The sequence below is a fragment of the Paroedura picta genome, chromosome 9, assembly GCF_049243985.1.
Source record: "Paroedura picta isolate Pp20150507F chromosome 9, Ppicta_v3.0, whole genome shotgun sequence".
Classification (NCBI taxonomy): Eukaryota; Metazoa; Chordata; class Lepidosauria; order Squamata; family Gekkonidae; genus Paroedura; species Paroedura picta.
This window is the reverse complement of record NC_135377.1, coordinates 24,525,305-24,549,021: the sequence shown is the minus strand read 5'-3', so window position 1 is coordinate 24,549,021 and position 23,717 is coordinate 24,525,305. Positions and strand designations below refer to the sequence as shown.

General features: G+C 41.4%; 1 protein-coding gene across 4 annotated transcripts in view; it reads left to right on the top strand.

The window, feature by feature from the left end:
* Positions 1 to 13,820, top strand: part of LOC143844611 (Y+L amino acid transporter 2-like) — a 42,550-nt gene extending 28,730 nt beyond the window's left edge. For 3 of the 4 annotated variants that reach the window (XM_077351969.1, XM_077351970.1, XM_077351968.1), the window contains exons 4-10: positions 1,766 to 1,910; positions 2,573 to 2,696; positions 4,841 to 4,944; positions 6,772 to 6,868; positions 8,855 to 9,004; positions 10,699 to 10,882; positions 12,620 to 13,819. In XM_077351969.1, coding sequence (XP_077208084.1) covers positions 1,766 to 1,910; positions 2,573 to 2,696; positions 4,841 to 4,944; positions 6,772 to 6,868; positions 8,855 to 9,004; positions 10,699 to 10,882; positions 12,620 to 12,711 — 896 coding nt within the window. In that variant the 3' untranslated portion in view covers positions 12,712 to 13,819. Of the gene's footprint in view, positions 1 to 1,765; positions 1,911 to 2,572; positions 2,697 to 4,840; positions 4,945 to 6,771; positions 6,869 to 8,854; positions 9,005 to 10,698; positions 10,883 to 12,619 lie in introns of all 4 variants that reach the window. The other variant, XM_077351967.1, reaches the window with a different exon arrangement.
* The last annotated feature ends 9,897 nt before the right edge of the window (positions 13,821 to 23,717 follow it).

Below are 23,717 nucleotides of genomic sequence, written 5' to 3'. Positions count from 1 at the left end.
TACGCTGGACCAACGCAATCATCCGAGCCAACAATTGAACAATAATCCTCTCCATTTCAACGTTAACCTGTGCTGCGGGCAGTAGGCTACGCAAACAAAGAGAGGCCGACCGCGTGTCTGCCCAGGTGCATATAAGCAGGTAACCTGTGGGCGTGTACTGTGGGCGGGGATTAACCTTTCAAACATATCAATGCATCAACCTCTGGTTCATAGAAAACAATAGAAAACACGTTCCAAGGGCGCCAATGATTTGACGATAACGCGTTGCTACGGGTTTCCCAAGGTTTTTTTAAAAAAAAGGGGACCCCGACAAGTCCGGCTTTAGGGTCGAGGTCAAAGGTGTGCCCGCAGTTTGATTGACGGGCACGGGAGGCCAGAAGCGCTAAAAAGGGACCTCCTTTGTAGCGAAAAGACGGAGAACCGGAAGCCTGTGGGTTACGAAAGTGACGAGAAGTGAAAGTGCTAAATTCCGCAAAAACCGCAGCTGTGCGTTACGGGCACAGCTAGTTACATTTCGCTAGTTGAAGTAGCGATTTCGCTAACAGCAACCAAATAGCAACTTTGAGCTCTGTGCGAAATGGCCCTAAGTCACTTTTAATTGCTTCTTTTCACAACTGAGAAAGTGTCTGCCATTAATCACTACATTTTATTGCCCCAATGTTCTTGTGAAAGACAAGTGAACCCAGAAGACTGATTTGCTTTTCTAGGAAAGAATTATCAGATTGCATATTTGGACATTATGATGCTGTTTACTAATTTGCTTTCTCCTAATATCTGTATTCTTATGATCCCTGTTCCATTGCCTGAGGAAGTGTGCATGCACATGAAAGCTCTCGCCTTGAATAAATCTTTGTTGGCTTTAAGCTGCAATTGGACTCAAATTTTGTTAGGCTAACAAATCTTGGTGCGGTGCATTTATGTGTTGCCTGTTCATATGAGAGGAGCATTCTTGTGCATGTCTGTAAATAATTGCAAATAAGACAGATGGTAACCACTAGTGAAGTCCTATTCAGTTACATCAAGTTTAAAGCTACTTAATTCAATGTGTTGACTCGGAACTGAGTGACTTTCCATAGGATTACACTGCTAACTAGCATTAATCAGACTGGGATAGCTGTTCACACAACATTTGTCCAGAATAATTCTATCAACTTGAGTTAATGAGTTGTTCCACAGATGGCTTACATCAGCATCCAGTCCCTCCTTGAAATTAAAGTTCAATCAATGGACTAAATATTTTGTTGTCTGTTCCTTTATATATCTGGCAAAGATGGGCATGCACATCTTGTTGGAGTGAATTTTTTATGGTGAACAAATATCAGTAATTATACTGGATAATACAAAGCTTTTATGATACCAGATTCATATGTTCATTTTTATGTGTTACTTTTGGTGGTTCTCTTGCATATTTAACTGCTAGTGGGGACAGTGTATCATCCCTAGACAAAACTCATGGAAGGCTCCAAATGAAAATTGTTCGGAAAGGACTCCAGACTGAATAGGTGCTCAGAGGAAACTGACCTTCCATGAGTTTTCTTCTCTGATTTGAGGCAGTTTTTATGTGAACAGACCTCTTTCAAGGTCTGCATTTCAACTGCATACTGGAGGTATGTATGCATTAATTCATAGAAAAGACAACATGAGATGACTTTTTACCCACCTTGTTCTCATAATAAACATGCTGAATGTATCCCTATTTCATGTGAATTGCATGTAGATTATATGCAGATATGTAAATAACTGCAGACTTCTGACATTTGCACAGGAGAAACTGAAAATCTCAAGTATCCATTTGAAGGCTCAACAACAGATGCAGGATTCGTTGCTCTTGCTCTGTATTCAGCCCTCTTTTCCTACTCTGGATGGGATACGCTGAATTTTGTCACTGAAGAAATGAAAAATCCAGAAAGGTACATACATGCAACAGGACTCACAATAATGGCCCCTTTTTTCATCCATTTCTGATGCTTATGCGATTGTTGAATCTAAGAGCCAGCTCGGTGTAGTGGCTAGGAGTGCGGACTTCTAATCTGGTGAGCCGGGTTTGATTCCCTGTTCCTCCCCCACATGCAACCAGCTGGGTGACCTTGGGTGCCACAGTGCTGATAAAGCTGTCCTGACCAAGCAGTGATATTAGGGCTCTCTCAGCCTCACCCACCTCACACGGTGTCTGTTGTGGGGAGAGGAAAGGGAAGGCGACTGGTAAGCTGCTTTGAGACTCCTTCAGGTAGAGAAAAGCAGCATATAAGAACCAACTCCTCAAATCATCTGGCTTCCTTTAGACCAGGGGTAGTCAATCTGTGGTCCTCCAGATGTCCATGGACTACAATTCCCATGGGCTCATGGGAATTGTAGTCCATGGACATCTGGAGGACCACAGGTTGACTACCTGTGCTTTAGACTTTGATTCTGGTGTCACTTTTTGAGTGGTGAGGTTTTTGCCACTTCATTCTGATACGTTCGATGTATTAGCAAATAGCCCTATGATTGTTTGACTATCCCCCCCCCTCTTTTTTTGTTTGTTTTACTGTATTGAGAATATTGTGCCAGACTATTTTATCTCCCTCTGCAGGAACCTGCCACTTTCCATTGCAATTTCAATGCCTGTGGTAACAATCATTTACTTGTTGACGAATATAGCCTACTACGCTGTGCTGGACATGCCATCTCTATTAGCAAGTGACGCAGTAGCTGTGGTAAGTTGCAAATCAAAGGTGGTAAATTCAGAACTTAGAATAAGTACTGGACTGAAAATAATGAATTAACAACAGTGGAGCTTATCATACCTAAAAATAGTCTTCCTTTAAGACATTCACTATCATTCACTGTGCATGTGCGGGGGAATGTTTTGTTCTTTTAATCACAAGTGAAGAAACCAAGAGAGAAAACTGCTTAATATATCAGTCTCATCAAATCTTGGAAACTGAGCAAGGTTGGTACTTGGACAGGAGGCCACCAAGGACAGTTCTGCAAAGGAAGGCAACTGCAAACCACCTCTGCTTCTCAGGAACGTGATCCCAGAGGATGCCGTGCCATAGCTGACTCTTCATCCTCATCTAACAGCTAACTGAGATTTGGGGACACTTTTCAATTCAGTGGCAGTGCCATGGATACACATGAGCCTAAGAAGCCGCCTGGTCTATTTATGGATCGCTTTGACCCAGCTTTCATCCCGGTTGTATGCTGGGTCCTTGCCCATCCTGGCTGATAAAATCATGTAAAGATCACATTAAAAATAAACAACCCCTATCTATTATAAATCAGTCAGTTCTGCATGGCTTAAGAGGGCTTTTCTACTAAGGCCATAGGGTTGCATTGTACTAAATGATCTACAAAGTAGATGATTTATTAGGGACTGTGGTCTATACCAGGGGTAGTCAACCTGTGATCCTCCAGATGTTCATGGACTACAATTCCCATGAGCCCCCGCCAGCAAATGCTGGCAGGGGCTAATGGGAATTGCAGTCCATGAACATCTGGAGGACCACAGGTTGACTACCCCTGGTCTATACTACTGCATATGGCTAAATATTTTGTGACAAGTATAGATTTGAACTAAAACCACAGTAGGACTAATGGAGCTGGTTATGCAAATAAATCATACCTGTATTTGGCTTTTGGCTTTTAAAGTTGGGTGCTTTGGCAGAATTTTTGCTTGATTCAGGTGTGTGATGGGAGGCGTTGTTGTACAGCACATTAGAAAGTGATGTGTATGTAGCAGAAGCTGCCAGGAAATGCTTAAGGTGGAACAGGAGAGGGAGCTATTAGCAGTTCAGTTCTGCAATTGCCATCAGCACTTCCATGGAATGTGTGACTATTAGAAAACTCTTCTTTTTACAAACAGCCACCACCACCAATTAGAAAAATGTTATAAATCACAATGCAAAGAACCCGGTTGTTCACATTGAAGAAAACCATCAGTGATAACCTCACACAGAAGGCAGGAAACAGCCAGGATGGAATGCCTCCATTATGACCTATTTCAGCTCCAACTGGAAATCTCCTTGTCCAGGAATATTTCTACTGAATGTTAATATCACTTTAATTGATACGTTAGTACCATGAGCCAGTTTGACTAAAAAGTAAGATAAAAATATAGAGTTGGATCCTACCAAAGTTTCCTATTAAGAGTAGTAGTTTCCCCAGCTCTAACAGCTTTCCACTGTTGCAAAAAGCGGAGGGGGGGGGGCACAATTGTCAGAAAAGTTCCCTGTGATCCAGAAGATACGTTTGTGTAAAGTGATGCCAAGGCACAGCCAATTTGTGACAACCCGGCAAGGCAAGTGAGAAGCAAAGATGGCCAACCATTGCCTCCATTCATGGTCTTTGGAGGCTAGACTTTATGGCATTATATCCCACTGAGCCCCTTCTACTAACCCTACCTCCATTCCCCAAACACCACCTCTTCAGGCTCTACCTCCAAAACTCAAGGAATTTTCCAATCTAGTGTGGGCAACCCTACAGCCTGAAGGGTCTAAGCCAAGCAGTCATCACCCTGCTCACAAAGGTTTTAGGGCTTGGCTCAGCTGGTTTCTTGCTGCAACAACCATACAGAGCAGCCACCTACCATGAACCGTCCCTGGAGGTAAACTGCCAGCCAGCACTACTTGTTACCTGTGAGTAATGCTTATCTCCTGTCATTACTTAATCACCCACTCACAGGCAATTTATTATGGATCACAAAAATACCCTAGCTGTTTAAAAACCTTTTCTTTCTTTTTTTTCAAGGGAATCATTTTTAAAAACAGGCTGGCTGGCTGTGCTTAAGCTGTAAATTTCCATGACAGTCAGCTCACATTGTGAAACTAGCTGAATGAGCTCTTTCTTTTTCCTATTACAGACTTTTGGTAATGAAGCTCTTAGCCATGCTAAATGGATTATCCCCGTTGCAGTGGCCATGTCTTGTTACGGAGGATTAAACTCGTCTATTATTGCAGCTTCCAGGTACAAATTAAGAAGCTATCATTGTGCAGGTGAAGTCAGAAAGGTTTCCTAAGTGTGAGTGAGTGGAATACCATACCACCCTAGTGCTTTGTGAAGCTTTGTCTCCTCCTCCTTGCATTTACAAACTGCACCAAAAGAACATGTTGCTCAAAAATAAACAAGCTGGAAAGTGACGGTAAAAGCACAGCCTACTGTTTAGCAAGGCAGCTGCTCTGTCTCTGATTCTGCCTGTGCAGTGAGTCTGGTAAACTGTAGGTGCCTTATAGCAAAATTAAGTTTCATTTATCTGGTACGTTTGTACAAAAGGGAATTGTTAGGGGCAAAGAAGATCCTGTTTACCTTCTGGGATTCTGTAGTACAACTGGGACTTTTTCAGACGTTACTTTTGGGGCTATGCAGCCATGTGTATCAGAATTATATTACACACAAGGCTGCTGTTTTGCCGGAATAGGATACCATGTTTATCGTCCATTTTTGGTACCTATGTATCAAACCTGAAAAAGACATATGATGTCCTGTACAGACAAAATGGGAACTACATGTATTACACACACCTGGTACCTATGCTTAGATTCACCAAATGTAACAATTGAAAAGATCTATAGTATTGGTGATCTATAGTATTGGTGATCTATAGATCTATAGTATTGGTGATCTATAGTCACCAATAGAATCTATGGATGGGTGGATATGAAGATGCATCAGTCGTTCCAACAAATCTGCTTATAAAGACCCAATTCACACAATCTAAAATTAGCCTACAAGTGTTTGTGCAGAATAGGACGATTGTAGAGTTGCTTCACCTCTTAGCCAATTTTAATCTGTGGTGAGCTGAGTAAAACATTTCCTATACAATATTTCATGTATAATCTAGTTGTGAGGCATTATAATCAAACAGCCATTTTGCCATATAGGCAACTATATGTGTACTTCTTGTTGCATACCGGCGGTGGAAAGTATATCTAATAGTGCTTCTGGGCTCCATTTATGTTTTTAGCAAAACAGCACCAACTCACCTTATGATAATTTCTGCTATAACTTCTGATGAACTTCTGCTGAAACTTCCATTTTACAAGATCAATAGTTTTCAATGGGCCCTTGCAGTGGAAGTTTTAGCAGATATTGGAAGCATATTTCCCCAAGCAGAAACTTCCTAGCACACGAATTCACAGGATCCAAGCCCATGAGGTTAGAAAATACAGTGCTATCAGGTGGTTGGTTGTCATCATGCAGAAAATCTCCATCATTATGCATAACTCCACTCCCCCCAACCATATTCATCCAAGCTCATTCTGTTCAGTATAAGAGAGAACATTGTATGAGCAGTGCCCTTTTTGTCACCATCTATGGCGAATGCTATGTGTCCTGTTGCTGAAACAGATGGTGGGGATGCTCTGTGACATTACTGTCAGCACTGAGATACATGAACGTATCCTCATGGAAGTCATGTGACAATGGCCCAGGCTGCTCATGCAGCCACTAATATGTAAGAACACCCTTAAAAAGAAATGGTCATTTCTTACAGTGACCTCGGGCTGTTCCCTATGTTATCCATTCTGTTTTGTACAGCTGCCTTACAGCTGCCACGCAGAATGTGAATGGATCACATAAGAATGTCTCACATCAGCACTGCATCCCCTGTTGAAGGCAATAGCCTTGGCAGCCTGTCAACCAGGCCTCAGGGCTGCTTCTAGCAATACCTATTTTTAATCCATGTGTTCATTTTCAGCCTGTTCTTTAGATTCATGTCACCGTCACTTTGTTAGCATCTAAGAGGACTATGCCCTGCAATGATTCACCCCCCATCCCTTTCACATTTTATCTTAGGCTTTTCTACGTTGGCGCCAGAGAAGGACACCTCCCTGACAGCCTAAGTTTGATTCATATTAAATGTTTCACACCTGTGCCTGCTCTTATTTTTAATGTAAGTATTTGCAATACAAGGTAGCAAAAGACATTTGCATTTGTTACAGTTGCATGGGGGGGCTGTTTTGAAACCTATAGTAATCCGATGTGTGATTCTAGCTCGTGCCACATGTTGAGAGCCAAGCAAATTCACTTTTCCCTTGCCAAGCTTCAGACTGTGTGAACTACTAATGCATGTGATCACAGCCCTTAGAACAGGGATCCCCAACATGGGTGCCCAGCAAGGGATTCCCTGAAAGCCATTTGATTCTTCTCCAAAGCGTCAGCTTTGAAGCACTGGAAGCACACTAGTCACAGCTCAATGGCCATCGGGCACTAAGTCCTTCCATAGAATCTTTAATCATAGAGAAGAAGAAGAGGAGTTGGTTTTTATATGCCACTTTTCTCGAAGGAGTCTCAGAGCGGCTTACAGTCGCCTTCCCTTCCTCTCCCCACAACAGACACCCTGTGGGGTGGGTGAGGCTGAGAGAGCCCTGAGATCACTGCTCGGTCAGAACAGCTTTATCAGTGCTGTGGTGATCCCAAGGTCACCCAGCTGGCTGCATGTGGGGGAGCGCAGAATCGAACCCGGCATGCCAGATTAGAAGTCCGCACTCGTAACCGCTACACCAACCTAGCTCTAGAGTTGGGAGGGGCCATGCAGGCCATCTGGTCCAAGCCTGCTCAATGCAGGATCAGCCTAAAGCATCCAGGATAAGTATCTGTCCAGCCACTGCTTGAAGACTACCAGTGAACCACCTCCTTAGGCAGTTGATTTCACTGCTGAACTACTCTGACTGTGAACAGTTTTTTCCTGATATCTAGCCAATATTGTTCTACATGTAGTTTAAACTCATTACTTCGGGTTATAATACAAGCCTACAAGCATTGACTCTGCTTTACAAAGTTAAGTAAGAGTTAACTCTGCCCAAGGGTAGAGTAGTTGAGGAGGAGCAGTCATGATATGAAGATGATTCATTTGCTGCCTAGAATATTCCACTGCAGCTGTGCACTCTGACCCTGGGTCTTAGAGGGAATACTGTGCCTCTGATTGCCTGCTGCAGGAGCTGGCTAAACACAGTGCTACTTAGTAAGCCTTTTAGTAAATGCCAGATGGTCAGATGCCTGTATAAGTCCCAGTGCAATACTCTGGAATATATAGATTCTGATCTAGCAAGATGATTGGCATGTTTGCTGGACTGAGGCAACTACTGGCCATTTTATGTAATGTTATATATGAATCTAGAGGATATAAACAACACATGTCAAAAAATCAAGGACAAAATCCTGTAGGATTTTTTTGTATGCAGGATTTGAAAAATAACAGTAACACAGTGTAAAAATTCAATTGAGTACCTGTACATGGCTAATTATATAAAGGTAAAGGTAAAGGTATCCCCTGTGCAAGCACCGAGTCATGTCTGACCCTTGGGGTGACGCCCTCTAGCGTTTTCATGGCAGACTCAATACGGGGTGGTTTGCCAGTGCCTTCCCCAGTCATTACCGTTTACCCCCCAGCAAGCTGGGTACTCATTTTACCGACCTCGGTAGGATGGAAGGCTGAGTCAATCCTGAGCCGGCTGCTGGGATTGAACTCCCAGCCTCATGGGCAAAGCTTTCAGACAGCTGCCTTACCACTCTGCGCCACAAGAGGCTCTAGGCTAATTATATACAGGTACACAATAGAATTAATAGCCTAGGGTCTATTTTTTATGAATATTCTTTTTTAGGCTGTTGCTTTGTGCTGTTTTATTCATTGCCTTGTTCTTGATGGGTTTTTTTATTGCTTGGTTTTATTCTAGTTTTTTTTTCCATGACTGTTTATGATTGATAATTGTATACTATTTTTTGTTTTTGTAGTATTTTATTTTGTGAACTGTCTGGAGCAGATCTCTGAAGAGGCAGCATATATATATATTTTCTAAATAAATAATCTGTTTAGACCATGTACATAGGATTCTTCTCTTGTTCGTCTGACGTTTTTCTTCTCTTTATCCCTTGGTAGGGGTTAATGACTTTGATATATCTCCTTGTGGAAGATGTTTTTCTTCTGATTAACTATTACTGCTTCAGCTATTGGTTTTTCGTTGGACTGTCAATTGCAGGATTAATATATTTACGATATACCCAGCCAGATAGACGACGTCCTATTAAAGTGAGTAAATAACAGAATTTAAGCATAAAAACGGAGAAAGAGAAAGAAAGAAACGGTAGCTCTACTATTAAGAATGTGAAGACGAATGAATATGCTGTAAAATCACATTTCCTCCTCTGCTTAATGTTCATTTGAGCCTAGAAACAAACTGTATTAGGATTTTCTGCATATGGAACCCAGTTCTGTATTGGAATGGGAGCAGGAGACAGATGTTCTGGGCGCTGTTAGAAAAAATACATCAGATTACTCTAGCCATGTGGATTTATTAGAAGTTGTTTTTTTGTATGCCACTTTTCTCTACCAGAAGGAATCTCTCCCCACAACAGACACCCTGTGGGGTGGGTGAGGCTGAGAGCAGCTCTGATATTACTGCTCAGTCAGAACAGCTTTCTCAATACTGTGGTGAGCCCAAGGTCACCCAGCTGGCTGCATGTGGGGGAGCACGGAATCAAACTCAGCTTGCCAAAGTAGAAGCTATTGCTATTAACCACTACACCAAGCTGGTTTTCTATTAGTTTTTTGGGAGTTGACCTAAAATTAAAGCTGCTGTTATTATCATGCTACTCAGATGCAGCTTAAGAATGCAGCCAGCCACTATGGAAGTGCAGGATGCTTTTTGTTTCTCTTCCCTAGAATTTGGCTAACATGAGGAAGAAGGAATTAGCCTTGACATGCCATAGGTGGCAACAACAAAGCATCACGTATGAGTGATGTAGGAAAAGATTCTTTTTCTCAGGCATCCGCTTCCTCCTTTTATGTTCAAGTTTTACAGATCCTTAGAAATTGAAGTTATCAACTTAGAATGTATGATTAGAAGCAGTCTTGCATTTTTCCTAAAAACATCTCTACAGGTGACCTTGCTCTGAAGAGCCAGTCCAAGTAATTACTCTCCCCCTCACACCCACACACACACAACTTAGCACAAACAGAGGAGGTGCAAACAACCTCCAGGAGGCACTAGACTTAACCAGAGGGGCAAAATTCTCACATACAGACAGGTTTCATATTGAATTATCATGGCTAAGGACATTGTCTAAACTGTAAGGTGATGCACCAAAATATAAATCTATTCATTTATTTTAGCTACTGAGACCCAACTTTTCTACCTTCATTTCATCCTCACAACAATAGCCCTGGGATTTACATTAGGCTGACCCAAGAACACCCAGTGAGCTTCCATGATAGAAGACGGGAATTTACCCAGCCTCCCGGATCCTACTCCAGCACCTTAACAACGACTGCGTCTTGGGTCTCAAACCAACTTAGGCAAGCCACTGCCTCTCAGACTAAGTCCACCTTCCTGCATCTGGGAAACAGAGGATATTACTGGCCTACCTTATAAGCATACTCCAAGAATAGCAACACAATAATGTGTGCAAAGTGCTTTAAACTCATGCACTGCTACACAGGTACTAAGTATTAGTCTTAACTAAGGAGTGATATCTCATTCATCTTTGTCCTGCCACATTATACAGAAAGGAGAGCCCTGACTAACAAACCACTTAATTGCTACGTGCTTAATACATGGAATCAATACTCCTTCCAATATCTAACAAAAACTAGTGGATCCAAAGCAAATTAGCAGGTATAAGGGAATTTGCATAAAATGACAGGGGTCCTTTTGCATGTTGGATTATTCTACATTTCTTGTGTACTTTCCCCTGTAACTTGCTTTGCTCTTTTTGCATATGCAGCTCAGCCTCTTCTTCCCTGTTGTGTATTGCTTCTGCACCATTTTCCTGATCATCATCCCTCTGTACAGTGATACAATCAATTCTCTCATTGGAATTGGTATAGCACTCTCTGGAATCCCCGCATATTTTTTGGGCGTCTATTTACCAGTTGAAAAAAGACCTCGGTACCTTCAATGGCTTTTTGGTAAGGAACATGTTGGAATATGCAAGAACTATAGTGTGCATGAATGAATGCGGGACTGTTCTGCAAGAAGCATTGAAAGAGATGTGTAGTTAGCATACTGAGGTCAGGAACTTCCTGATATTTTTCAAATCCTCTCCTCTGTGTCCTCATTGTCTCAATTGAAGACTTCTTGTTCCTTTGAGCATTATTTCCTCCCTGCTTGCCTCCACAACAGACTGAATGAACAACAGAGTGATTAGATTGCTAGGAATCCGTCTCTTCTCTCTTTCTTCAGTGCCACAGGAAAGGGTGGCTGACACCAGGGTGTATGCAATGCCTTGCTGCTGCCTGGCCCTCAGCATGCTCAAGGCCCATTCCCGCCCCAGCCCCAATTGTCTATTGTATTCCTGGATGCAACAGGCTTTGCCCCTAGTATAAACTATAAATACCCTATGCAATTCAAATGAGTCAAAAGTCTCAATGCTGTCAAAATTCAAAATGGCATATTTTTTTTTGTAATGGTAGTCATAAATAGCCCTGATCTTGTTGGATCCTAGAAGCGAAGTAGGGTCAGCCCTCGCCAGTATTTGGATGGGAGACCTTCAAGGAAGACCAGGGTTGTAACACAGTAGCAGGCAATGGCAAACGGTCTCTGGATGTCTCTTTTTCTGAGATTGGCCATAATTCAGCTGTGACTTGAAAGTACTTTCCACCAGTTATACATAATGTGATATCTCAGGTTCCAGAAGTCTGGTTAGCATGTTCCTTATGGGAAGGAAGGAACTCAGAAGTTGAGCTGTACAATAAGATAATGTAAAAATGTTAATTATTTATTATAGTGCACAATTAAAAACAGAATAAAAACTACATAAAAATTACACAGAACTAACAGTACATAAGACCAAATGTGTTTCGACCCTACTGGGTCTTCCTCAGTGGTAAGAACTATGACAATACAGCTTTTTTTCTGACACACATGAGATACAATCTCAGCACAGAATTATATAATAGCGAAGAGTGGTGAGCATATGCAGCTCAGCCTCTTCTTCCCTGTTGTGCATATGCCATAGGAGGTGGTCTCCAAAAAGTCTAAAATTTACATATATGGGTTGGAGCCATAATTTACAGATCCCATTCAACCACTCAACTACACTTTATAATGAGTTTAGATATTTTAGATAGAGTGTATTGTCACAGTTCTGACCACATAGGAAGACCCAGTAGGGTCAAAACGCATTTGGTCTCATGTGCAGTTAGTTCTGTATAGTTTTTATGTAGTTTTTATTCTGTTTTTAATTGTGCACTATAATAAATAATTAACATTTTTACATTATTTTATTGTACAGCTCAACTTCTGAGTTCCTACCTGTAAACGCTGGGTTCCTTTTTTTGGTTTTGGTTTAGCATGTTCCTTATACCAGAAAAAAGAACACTAACCCACTGGTCATTGCTCTTAATTATTAATTAGCTATCCGTAACTGTTGTTCTTGAACTGAAATACATACTTAAGGATCAGCACAATGATGATAAAGCCTTTCAGTGGCTGCATATATGATATTGCTTTCTCTTGTTTGGTATACCAGTTTACTATCATAATACAGACAAGTCTCATTATCCAAGTGTTCCTTGAAATAACCGAGGCACTCGAATAAGCAGGCTGGAGTGCCGTTTTCATTAATCTTTTAGCATTACATAGACATGCCTTGAAAGTTTTCATTTTCATAATGTAATCTCTGTGCTGTTTCTATTATTTTGTAGCTACCATTACCAAGTATGTACAGATGCTGTTCTGTTGCTGTCAAGAAGACTTTGACCTAGAAACGGAGGCGTCAGAAACCAAGGCTAAGTAAACAGAAATCGGCTGGACAGTTTCTGCACATAATTCATCTGTGTGGCTGGAAATTGTGACTTGTGCCCAGAGGCCACACCCCAAAGTAGGCACAATGGCACAGTGCATCATTTGGCTGTGCTATATTATATGCCCTTTCTCCAATTACCGGTTTCTGAAAACTTTTGTGCCGGTTTAATAACTGGTAATAATAAATATGTAATTTTTTTTAAAAATGCAAAGGGCAGTATACAAAAACAAGCACTTAATAAGTGCTACGTTGCAAAGGTCCCTGCCCCACAAAGGTGCCAGTGAGAATCAAAGGCTGGGGAGAAGAAACGAAGAAGGAAATGGTCCCAAGATGATCAACTCTCTCTCTATAGTTGTACTCACCACCTCATGAGGAATGTTATAAACATTATAAACTTTAGCTATTTCACACCTTTTACAGCCACAATCTCCTTTTATTCAGCATTGGTTCTCACATTACATCCAGGGTTGGTTCTTGAACCCACCCTAGCAACTTCTTGAAGCGGCACAAGGAAGAAGAAGCCAGTGCTCTGGCCATTGATAATGCATTAATGGAATGGAGTTCAGCTTGCCCAAGCCGCTGAGGGATGCACTGATGGAGCTAGGCCACTGCAGGCTGAATCTGAGCCAAGCCCCTGTAGCATTGCCTGGTTACAGGCTGGGTGAATTTGGAGCATCATCGCAATGGATCATAGAACTGGAAGGAAGGCTACCAGTGATACAACCACAGATAGTGGCGTTTAGACCCAATCTCAGACTTAGCTGCCATTGGCACTGCAAACCATCAATTTGCCTTATTTCTTTGCAATGCTGTTACCGGCCCCTGCAGCAAAATACTAAGTAGCACAGAATTGCCACCATGCATGCAATTCTGTACTCCAGATTTATAATATCTTGGACAAGCAGTGATGTTTTAAATCACAAATGGGATGTCTGCTAAATTATATCTATAGCAGCAGATTTCTTTGAGAGATGGCACACCACTTTTCTTCTGAATAAGCAACCATTGGTAATACGCATTTAAACTGCAAGTGAAATTTGCACTCAAAGCATTTTATATTATGAAAAAGGATGGCAGTTTGTAAAATATACTTTACTTTTGAATAAAACTGTTTAAAAGATGTATATGTGTCTGGTTTAATGGGGTGAACCCTTGCTTTATAACAGGACCAAACAAGCCTAATCAGTCAGATCTAAAAGGAGTCAGCCCAGGCTAGTATTTGGATGGGAGATATACCAAGGAATACCAGAGTCATGGCTCAGAGGCAGGCAATGGCAAATGCCCTTTGGATGTCTCTTGCTTTGAAAACCCTACAAAGTTCCCAAGGACCCTTCCCGCACCCATTACATATAGTGAGATGCTTACCTTAGGTAGTTGTTATATTCCGGCTGCTCTGCATGACATCGCCAACATCCATGCAACAAACAGCTGGCTACATCCTCCATTTTAAAGCACTATTTGGGGAATCACATAAAGTTGATTCCCCAAACTGAAAATGTTTTCCCCAAGCGGACAAGCAGCACACTACACGTTAAACAAATATATGGAGGCGAAGAAGCGGTATCTCTTCCTGCCCTCACACCCACCTCCCTCTCCATTCTCCCGGGGATGGATTTGTTTTGTTTTGTTTTTAAGAAAATGGCCTGGAGCAACAAATGGGCATACAAGCATGCAGGCAAAACCAAAAATAATTTTTCCCAAAGTTGTCACACAAAGCATGCCTCTCTGCAGTTCCTCCCACCCAAAATCAGGAATGAGATTAATTTTTAAACAATTCAAGACTCGTGATTCCATATGGGGTGGTGTTATAAAAAGCACTATGCATCTATAATTAGATACATAGGTGATTCAGTGGAGAACTATTGATTTTAAAAAATTGGCGGGCATCGCAGGACCTTTAAGAAAAGGGCAAAGGGGACTGGCTGCCTGGCTTGATTGACAGGTGGAAGAGAGTCATGTATGAACTGTGTTGATATCTTCCGCCATTTCCAACAGTGCTTGCAGAGTGTAAGAAGCTCAAAAAATGTGGCAGACTAACAGCAAGATGGCGAGAAGGTGAGGAATGGCCAGAGGTGCAATAATATTTAGCGCTATGCCATTACGCTGGCATACCGCTATTTTTTCAATGTGGTTGTGACTTTATGGCACTTTCCACCACAACCACAGAACCTCAGGCTAGATATCCACTTTGAGACTTTTTGAGAAAGGCAGAGCATAAATGCAGTAAAATAAAAAAACAGACATCCTCCCAGGGTATTAAGGTTCCTGATAAGACTCCCTATGCATTACTAGGGAGTTTTGGTTGGTGGGAACCAAATGGATGAAAGAGAACAATCATGTTGGTCTCTTTTGCCTGTTTTCTATCCCTTTCCACAAAACACCTGGCGTGAATGTATATTTTTTCTTACTCCATGATTCTTTGCCTCTCAGGTTTTCTCCATCACAACTCATGGCTACTACTATTCTATGACAAAGAAGATTTCTCCAGTCCTCTCCTGAACACAGGAATCCTTAGAGCTGGGGAAACAACACCTAAAGGGTTATAATTTATTATTGTTCAGGATATTCAATAGTAAATGAAATGCATCATGAATGAAAATAAATTGTATTTGTGTATTACTCATAATAATGGACTAGAATCAAAGTACAAGAACCTAAAAAGGTCAAAATAAAGGAAAGGAACTAAAGCCTCTGTAGGGTAGAATTTAGTACCAATATTTATTGAAGTTAAAAACCCAACGCTTATAGCACAGTTTCAATAACATCAGTGCATGCATGCATACCAATGCCTCCATTGACCAGATGAATTTTGGCATCAATGGTCAGGCATAAAATTAAAATTGCATACATAAAATACAAAAAAAATACAAGAAATGTTATATACAGTTATTTCCTTTATATTATAATATATATACCCTATATATACACTATGGACATTAGTCAATTCACTTAGTCAAGTCAGATTTTATTGCATGTAGCCATAGGCTATTACAATACAAAAGGAAAATATAAAAGGATTTAAAACATTTCAAATCAGTAATAAAAAGAATGTGCAATCTCAGACAACAATCACTTAACATTATAAAAACGTTTCCAGACTACATATGTCCACCATTAGTCAATTCGGTAGACCAGAAGACCAGATGAAACTATTTGAAGCCTCTAATGTTTCAAAAGCAGGCCCTGGTCAAGGTAAGCACTTTCAGTGTCCAGTAAAGTATCATGTAGGAGCCAATTTTCATCATGCTGCAGGTATACCACAATACCAAAATACCACAAATAGATCAAAGCTCATGGAACAAAATGCTCATATCTCCCTTTTCCTGCTACAATCCCTGATCCCTCCACACCCACCCACCAGTCCTGCTCTTGAGGATCAGGGGACCCTCCACCAAAACAGTGTGGAGTGCAAAGTGGATCTGCAGCAGAATAGAGAATTCAGCAAGAAATGTTTGCTGCTCTGCCCATGGATATACTATTCTATTGTTAGAAGGGCTGTTACACTAGCATAAGAGCAGCTTTGGACCCAATCCAACATATGCTGCTGAAAAAGTTGCAAGCATGGCACAACCAGACTCAAGTGTATTTCAACCCAGTTGGTTTGATTAAGAAATATTTAAGCATGGGCCTCATTATTCTGCTGAAACTGAAATTAAATGTGCTTAACATCAACTGCCCCCCCCTTTGTGCAAGCATGTAGCCAGCCCTGTGCAGTCTTCGTTTGCCTAAAGTCACTGATGTGAACATTTAAGACATGTCTAACTCTGCATATGATTGCAGGCTTAATTTCAGTTGACCTGTCTATTATTCCTTTCTCTGCTGTATGTTCTGAAACTGTGATGTGACACCCCATCATTTCCTTTAGCAGGGAAGATAAGGAAGGGGAGATTGGTACATGCGTATTTTTGATGTCCTGCCTCTTTAAGAACAGAAAAGTCCTGCAATACAGCCAGGGAATATGTGACAACTTGATAAAGCAAACACTGCTGTGCACAGATTATTGCCAAATACTATACAGTGAGAGGAAAGCATTAAAACAATAACACTGCTGGGAGATTTGTTTTAGTCGTTTTCGCAGTAACAATGGAATATGGGAATAGGGAGCTTGAAGTAATTCAAAATATTGGCAAACAAGCTGAAAGTTTTCCTTGTTGACAAATGGAATTGGGAGGCCTTTCTGCAAAGGGAGCATTCAGAAAAAGTTTGTGTGGATTATTCATTTGTTTGTTTATTTATGTGCTCTCTTATCACACAAATAGAGTCTCCAGCACAGCGGGCCTCAAGGCATTAAAGTGTTAAAGATATTTAAACTACATACAGGCCAACACAACCAGGGAGGAGGGCCATATGTTGGCAGAAGACGATGATGGAGGGAGGCAGACAAATCCCCTTAGGGAGGGAGTTCCAAAAATTTGGTGTCGATCTTCTACTGGAGGTGGGGGGTCCCCTGCTTTCAGGTCCCACCTCCCCGCCATCCATCAGCTGGCCAGCAGGAGGAACTCACCCTGAAATTTGATCCTATTGTCTTTGTTTCCAGATATACAAGCACCATCCCTAAAGACAAACAGGCACTCCTATGAGGCAACAGATCAGCTGTGGAGGTGGAAACCACTCTCAAGTCACAGCTGACTGAGGGCAACCTCATAGGACTTCAGTGCAACAGATGAACAGAGGTAGTTTTCCATTGCCTTCTTCTGTCTAGCACCCTGGTCTTCCTTAAATTTTTGAAAGTTTAAATCTAAGGTTAAAGTAAAAATGCCCCCAGCTAAATCAATAAAACAGCAAGCTCTAAATCCTTCCTCCCATTTCTCTTTAAAAGATGACTGCCATTCAAACGCCTTGGGGAGAGGCCAATGTACAATGTATGAGTCTTGCTGTTACGGTGGCATAAATCCAGGTGGCAAGCTCAGCTGTATCGATGTAAGGAGGCATCTTACAGGCTAGGCTAAGTAGGTGGAAAGCTTTTCTGCAACTTTAACTTGCTTCTCCAGTAATAAGATTGGGTAACCCCAAGGCTCTTAACTGAGTCAGCAAGGGTCAAATGAACTACTTCAAAAGTGGGGAAAACAATGTGTCCTTCAAGGCCTCCACCTTTCCAAGCCACATTATGTCTCTCCTTTCAGAGTTTTGTTTCAATTTGTTCAAACTTTGTTTGTTTATTACGTTTATCACAGCAGTCAGCTTTATCATCAGCTGGAAGCACACAAAAAATCCAGACTACAATTCCCATGAGCCCCTGCTTTAGATGCTGGGGCCTGTGAGAGAAAGGGAAGTGTGTGGGGTAACAGCATCCCATAGCCAGATGCAAGAAGACAAGAAGCAGTGGTCCCCAACCTTTTTGTCACTGGGGACCGGTCAACGCTTGACAATTTTACTGAGGCCCGGGGGGAGGGGGGTAGTCTTTTGCCGAGGGATGTCACCGCTGCCTGAGCCCCTGCTCCACTTGCTTTCCGCCGGTGCCCCTGACTTCCTGCCGCCCACTAGGGGGTGCTGCCAGCAGCATCTGCGCGGTGCCACGCCGAGGGGGAGCCCCAGCCATGGCAGCCACTAGAGAGCACCAAAGGCAAGCCAGCGGCAGAGTGGCAGGGCAGCCCCCGAGGCAGCAGCCAGGTAGGAAGGCAAGGAGGAGTGGTGGTCCAGTACGACTGATCTACGGACCGGTACCAGTCCCTGGACCGGAGGTTGGGAAGTGCTGCATTAGAGCAGTGGAGTAATCCAGCCAGGAGGTTACAAAAGCATGGATCAGCATAACTAGATCTGCTGAGTCTGGATAATAAGAAAGTTGGCAAATCAGATGCTGCTGATGGGAATTGCTCCTGGTCACTTAACAGAGCTGTAAGATAACCACCTCATAGCAATTTGACCCACTGAGGATACATCAGTTGACCATTCAGAGTTTTTAACCCAAAAAAAGGATGCTCGACCAGCAGCCAGCTATAATGGACCTGCTTTCAACACTCTAAACTTCCATAGAAATATTCAGAGCTATGATGACCATTAAAAAGTCATGACTCCATAAATGAGATATGACTTCTTTTCATCTCTATGACCTAGAATCCATATTTTATTATTCTTCTGAATTAAAAAGCGGTGTGCAAAACAATCTGGGCCCTCCTATCTTTGCCATGATAAACAAAGATATTTAATCACTGTTTGTTAGCAGCAAACAGATCTTCTTTTCAAATAACAGGCAGAAAGCAGGGTGCTCTTTCAGCCAGCATACTCATTTCTTTTGAAAGAACCTTTTCAGGTAAGGATAACAGAGGTGATAATCTCTTATTATCCCTTTCCAATTTCCCTCTTGTAATATACAGTCTATTTGCTAAAGTAAAATATACTCTCCGAGCAAACAGCCTGTTTCTAGTTGTTCTAATTGGATGGCTATAGAAAGATAATAATAGCTATCACAACCACCAGGTTCATTTGATTGCAGATTGTTAGATGCTGCTCAATACCAGAAAATGTGGGCGTGGGGGAGGGATCATCACTTTGCTTCTGCTAAAGGCATCCATGGATGGAAGCCTGGCAACACAGAAGGCAATTTAAAAGTGCTCAGTGACGTGACACAATTTTAGGTAGGGGCAAAACAGAAGTTGACAATTACCTCCTACAGGAAACTATTTAATATTACTTAAATGATGTGTGTTTACTCTCCTAACAAATAAAACTGCTGGCTTTGGGGGCTCTCAGCATGGGTGAACACAACAGAGAGAGGTGGCTGAAGCTGATGGGTAGACAAAGGTTGGGTTGAATACCTGGCAATGTCATGCTATAAAGAGCAAGATCTAATCTGGCCAGCAGACCACTGTACAGTCACTGGGCCTTCGCTAAGAGAGCTACAGATTGCAATGAAGGAATCAATTGCGTTCCAGAACCCAGATTGACTGTAGTTCCTATAAGTCAAATGATACATATATGTCACCTCTTGATCTGAACATTTTGACAGCAATTCTAAAACCATGACTGCCCTTCCCAGTCTCAATCTCCTTCTGATTTCTTGATTGCCGACTCTCTTTTGGTTGATGATGGAGTCAAGAAATAGAAAATCTTGAACAATTTCAATGTCTTCATTTTTGAGCTTAAATTTGTATAATTTCTCAGTAGCCATTACTTGTGTCTTCTTGAGGTACAGCTGTAATCCTGTTTTGGCACTTTCAGATTTAATCTTCAGTAGGCGTTTCAAGTCATCGCTATTTTCTGTCAATAATGTGGTGTCGCATGAATATGTCAAATTGTTACTGTTCCACCAATTTTCGCTCCACCTTCATCTAAATCTAATCCGATATTCCTTATATGTTCTGCATATAGATTTAAGAGACGGGGAGTTAAAGTACATTGTTGTCTGACACATTTGCCCACTGGAAAACACTGTGTTTTCCATCTTCTGTTCTAACAGTAGCCTCTTGTCCAGGCTATCAAAACCATCAGATGTTGTGGCACACACAGTTGCTCTTAAACCAACCATAATATTTCATGATCCACACAATCAAAGTTTTGCTGTAGTCTATGAAACACACATTGATTTTCCCCAGAAACTCTCTTATGCTTATAAAACCACTGTAAATTTGCAGGGTGAGCTATGCCTTTTCCTTGAATACCTGACATTTTTCATTCCATATATGTTAGCAGTCTTTGTTACAAGATTTTGAGCATCACTTTAAACATGTGAGAAATTACTGAGATGGTCTGATAGTTGCTACACTATTTGATGTCCTTTTTCAGAATTCACATGTTATTTATTTCCAGTCTGTTGTTTTTTTCAATATTTGGCATTTTCTTGTTAATCATAGAATCATAGAGTTGGAAGGGGCCATTCAGGCCATCTAGTCCAACCCCCTGCTCAACGCAGGATCAGCCCTAAGCATCCTAAAGCATCCAAGAAAAGTGTGTATCCAACCTTTGCTTGAAGACTGCCAGTGAGGGGGAGCTCACTGTGTCCATAGTCTTTCCTTGTGTCCATAGTCTTTCCTCCCACTTCCTACCCCCAGTAAGGATAAAATAATGGAATTTAAAGGGGGGGGGAAATGGTTTGATGAAAAAGCTAGACCATTCTCCTCTTCTATTGATTCTATTTTTGTTGCAATCTTAGCTAATATATAAAATGGCAGGAGGGGAATCCCTTACAATCATAAAACTATGTATTATGTAGCACTCTATCCTGGGCCAAAGTTGATTAACTTACTCTACTTCCCTTACAGTTAGAACTAGTGTGGGGTTTAAAGAGTGGAGTGCAAATTTCACTACTAGCTAGAGGTGGGGGGGGGGGGTCAGTTTTAAAGTCCTTTAGGTATTCTGGAAATTTTTACCGAGATCTTAATACTTTAAGTCCTGATGCTTTGTCTTTTAGATTTGGTGTGATATAAAGATGAACAAATGCAGAGGAATTCACTGAACACAGCATATCCCACAGGAACTCGCATGACAGACTAAACCACCATTGTTCTGTTTACAGCATTAGGAACAGAACAATTAGACATTGAAACTAATAATCCTCCAGCACGTGTGCCAGGAAATCAAATACACATAGAGATTTTTAGAAAAAGGATAAACTGTACCACAGGGGATAGTAGAATAATGGAATAATTTTCCATTAGGGATGCATTTATATTCCCATGACTTATTTGCATTTTAGTTATCCTAAATATAGCTTTGTAAGAATTCTCTCCTAATCCCATTAATCTTTATTTCTAAATAAAAAGAACTAAATAAATCAAAAGGGCTATGAACTGTCCCCATTGTGCTGCAGTGGCCTGTCCTTCTGGTTTTGTATTTTGGTTTTGAAACTGGAAGGGACGAGGAAATAAGTCAGCTTATCAGAACTTGGGGAGGTTGAGACTTACTGAATTTACTTATTTGGACATGTCAGAAAAAATGGAACGTCAGTTGTTGGGGACATGGCACAACAGGCTTTAGCACTGTCAGGCTGAATGTTTCCTCCCCTTTTTAATGAACTTTTATGACAGCAGGCCTTGTTGCCCATTTCTTGGTAAAGTCACACTCTGAAGGAGAGTATCTGGCCAATAAGGTATTACTGAGGGCCAGCTTGACTCTCTCTTCCATTTATTCTATTTAGAGAAATCTAGGTTCCTCCTACTCTTTAGGGAAGCAATAATTAAAGCTCTTTTGTGCAAACTGTCAACTGCCACCTCCTTGGGAGATGGTGGGTTCTTCATCTTTGGAAATTTTTAAACAGAAGCTGGATAGCCATCTGACAGAGAGGCTGATTCTGTGAAGGCTCAAGGGGGTGGCAGGTTACAGTGGATGAGCGATAGGCTTGTGAGTGTCCTGCAGAGTGCAGGGGGATAGACAAGATGACCCAGGAGTTCCCTTCCAACTCTTATTATGCTATGATTCTATGAATTCTGTACCTTACTGCTCTGCAAGAGCATTAGGCTTTGCGCCGGACGCAAGATCGGAGCTTGAGCCGGACTAGGTTGTCCTGCCTGTTCTCACACAAGGGAGTATTTGGCTTGGTGCCCCTTGTCTGCCTCCGATTTGTGCTCCTGCATGGCAGCCTGGGCAGTGAAGTTCCCAGTGTGGAAACAGTCCACTGCAAAGACTCACAATGGTCAAAAAATGATATACATTTAAGCTGAATCTTGCTTTAAGTTGAAAGCCTTACGTTAGACAGAACTGTATGAACGCACACTGTTTGAATAGTAGTGTAATTCTGGCCTTCATCTACTTCAGTCATTTAAAAAGTATAGCTCTTTTCCCTCAAAGCCAAGGAAGGCAGGGAGAGATCCATGAGGTTAGGAGCCAGAAAAATCGATCAATACTAGTGCATTCTGTTTGAGGTCTTTTGTTAATTGAGAAACTTTACTTGGGTGAACATTTAAATGAATAAGCTGGTCACTTGCCATTTGTATTTTTGTGAGAGGTTACGAGTCAGAGGCCAAAAAAAAAAGGAAAAGTAAAAACTTTGGTGAAGGAAACCTTGATTCCTTTCAGGCAGTCTTTGGGCTGCAGAGGAAGGGAGGAGGTTGGAAAATTCCATTCCACAAGCAAAGATCCATTCATGATTTGCTCAACCTAACCCATGTTTACTGAACAGATACAATTGCGCCGAGGCTTACAACATCTGATTTGTGTACCCATTTCCTGGGAATGTTCTTGAATGGCAGTGCTTTGCGTTAAAAGACAAAGATAGCTAGATCAATTGAATAAAAAATCTTTTACAGACCTTATAAAAGGCAGCATGTTGGATCCTACCAGCTTTCATGCTAGTGGAAGAGGGAACTTTCAGTTTTGACACTTGAACAGGCTATGAGGGGATCATGGGACCTGATCAGGCTTATATATTTCAGGTGGGATGGAGCTACATTAAGGTGGAAATCAGACATATCTCCTAAATAAATATATTTTTACTTGCGCCATTAAATAGATACCTGTAATAATGGTATCAAAGATGGATGCGTATTGTTGCAGAACTAGTTATATTTGTGAGTCAAAGTTTTAGAATGTCCAGGAATAGCTGGAATAGCACAAAAATCCATAAAATCATTCTGATCAGGAACCACAGTAGAGTACAGTGAACAGCTGTTCCACAAACAATCATGGCTTTACAGTCATTCAGCTCTGAAAACCATTTTTGTACACAACTTCATTCCTTCACCTTATTTGATCCTTACCAAGGGTCTGGCAAACATTAATGTTCTAACCTTTTTTCCTCTACCAGTTTATATAAACCAAACATATGCTTCCCATTTGGTAGCTACCCTTAATGTGTCATGCTTGTGCTTCATATTTATTGCAAATTCCAGAGGAGGAGCTGTGCTAATCTGTTGCAGCAAAACCAAAAAGTCATGTTTGGCAACTTAAAGACTGCTTTGTTGAATTTTGCTTCATTTCCTACCTAATCAACAAGGTGCATGCAGTCTTCTGAAAGGGGCATATTGTGTGAAGATAGTAGTTAATTAAAAATGATCAAACAACCTCAGTAGTTGTTTCTCTCTCTTTTTCATCTTAATAATGTAAATGCTCCATTAAAACATGGA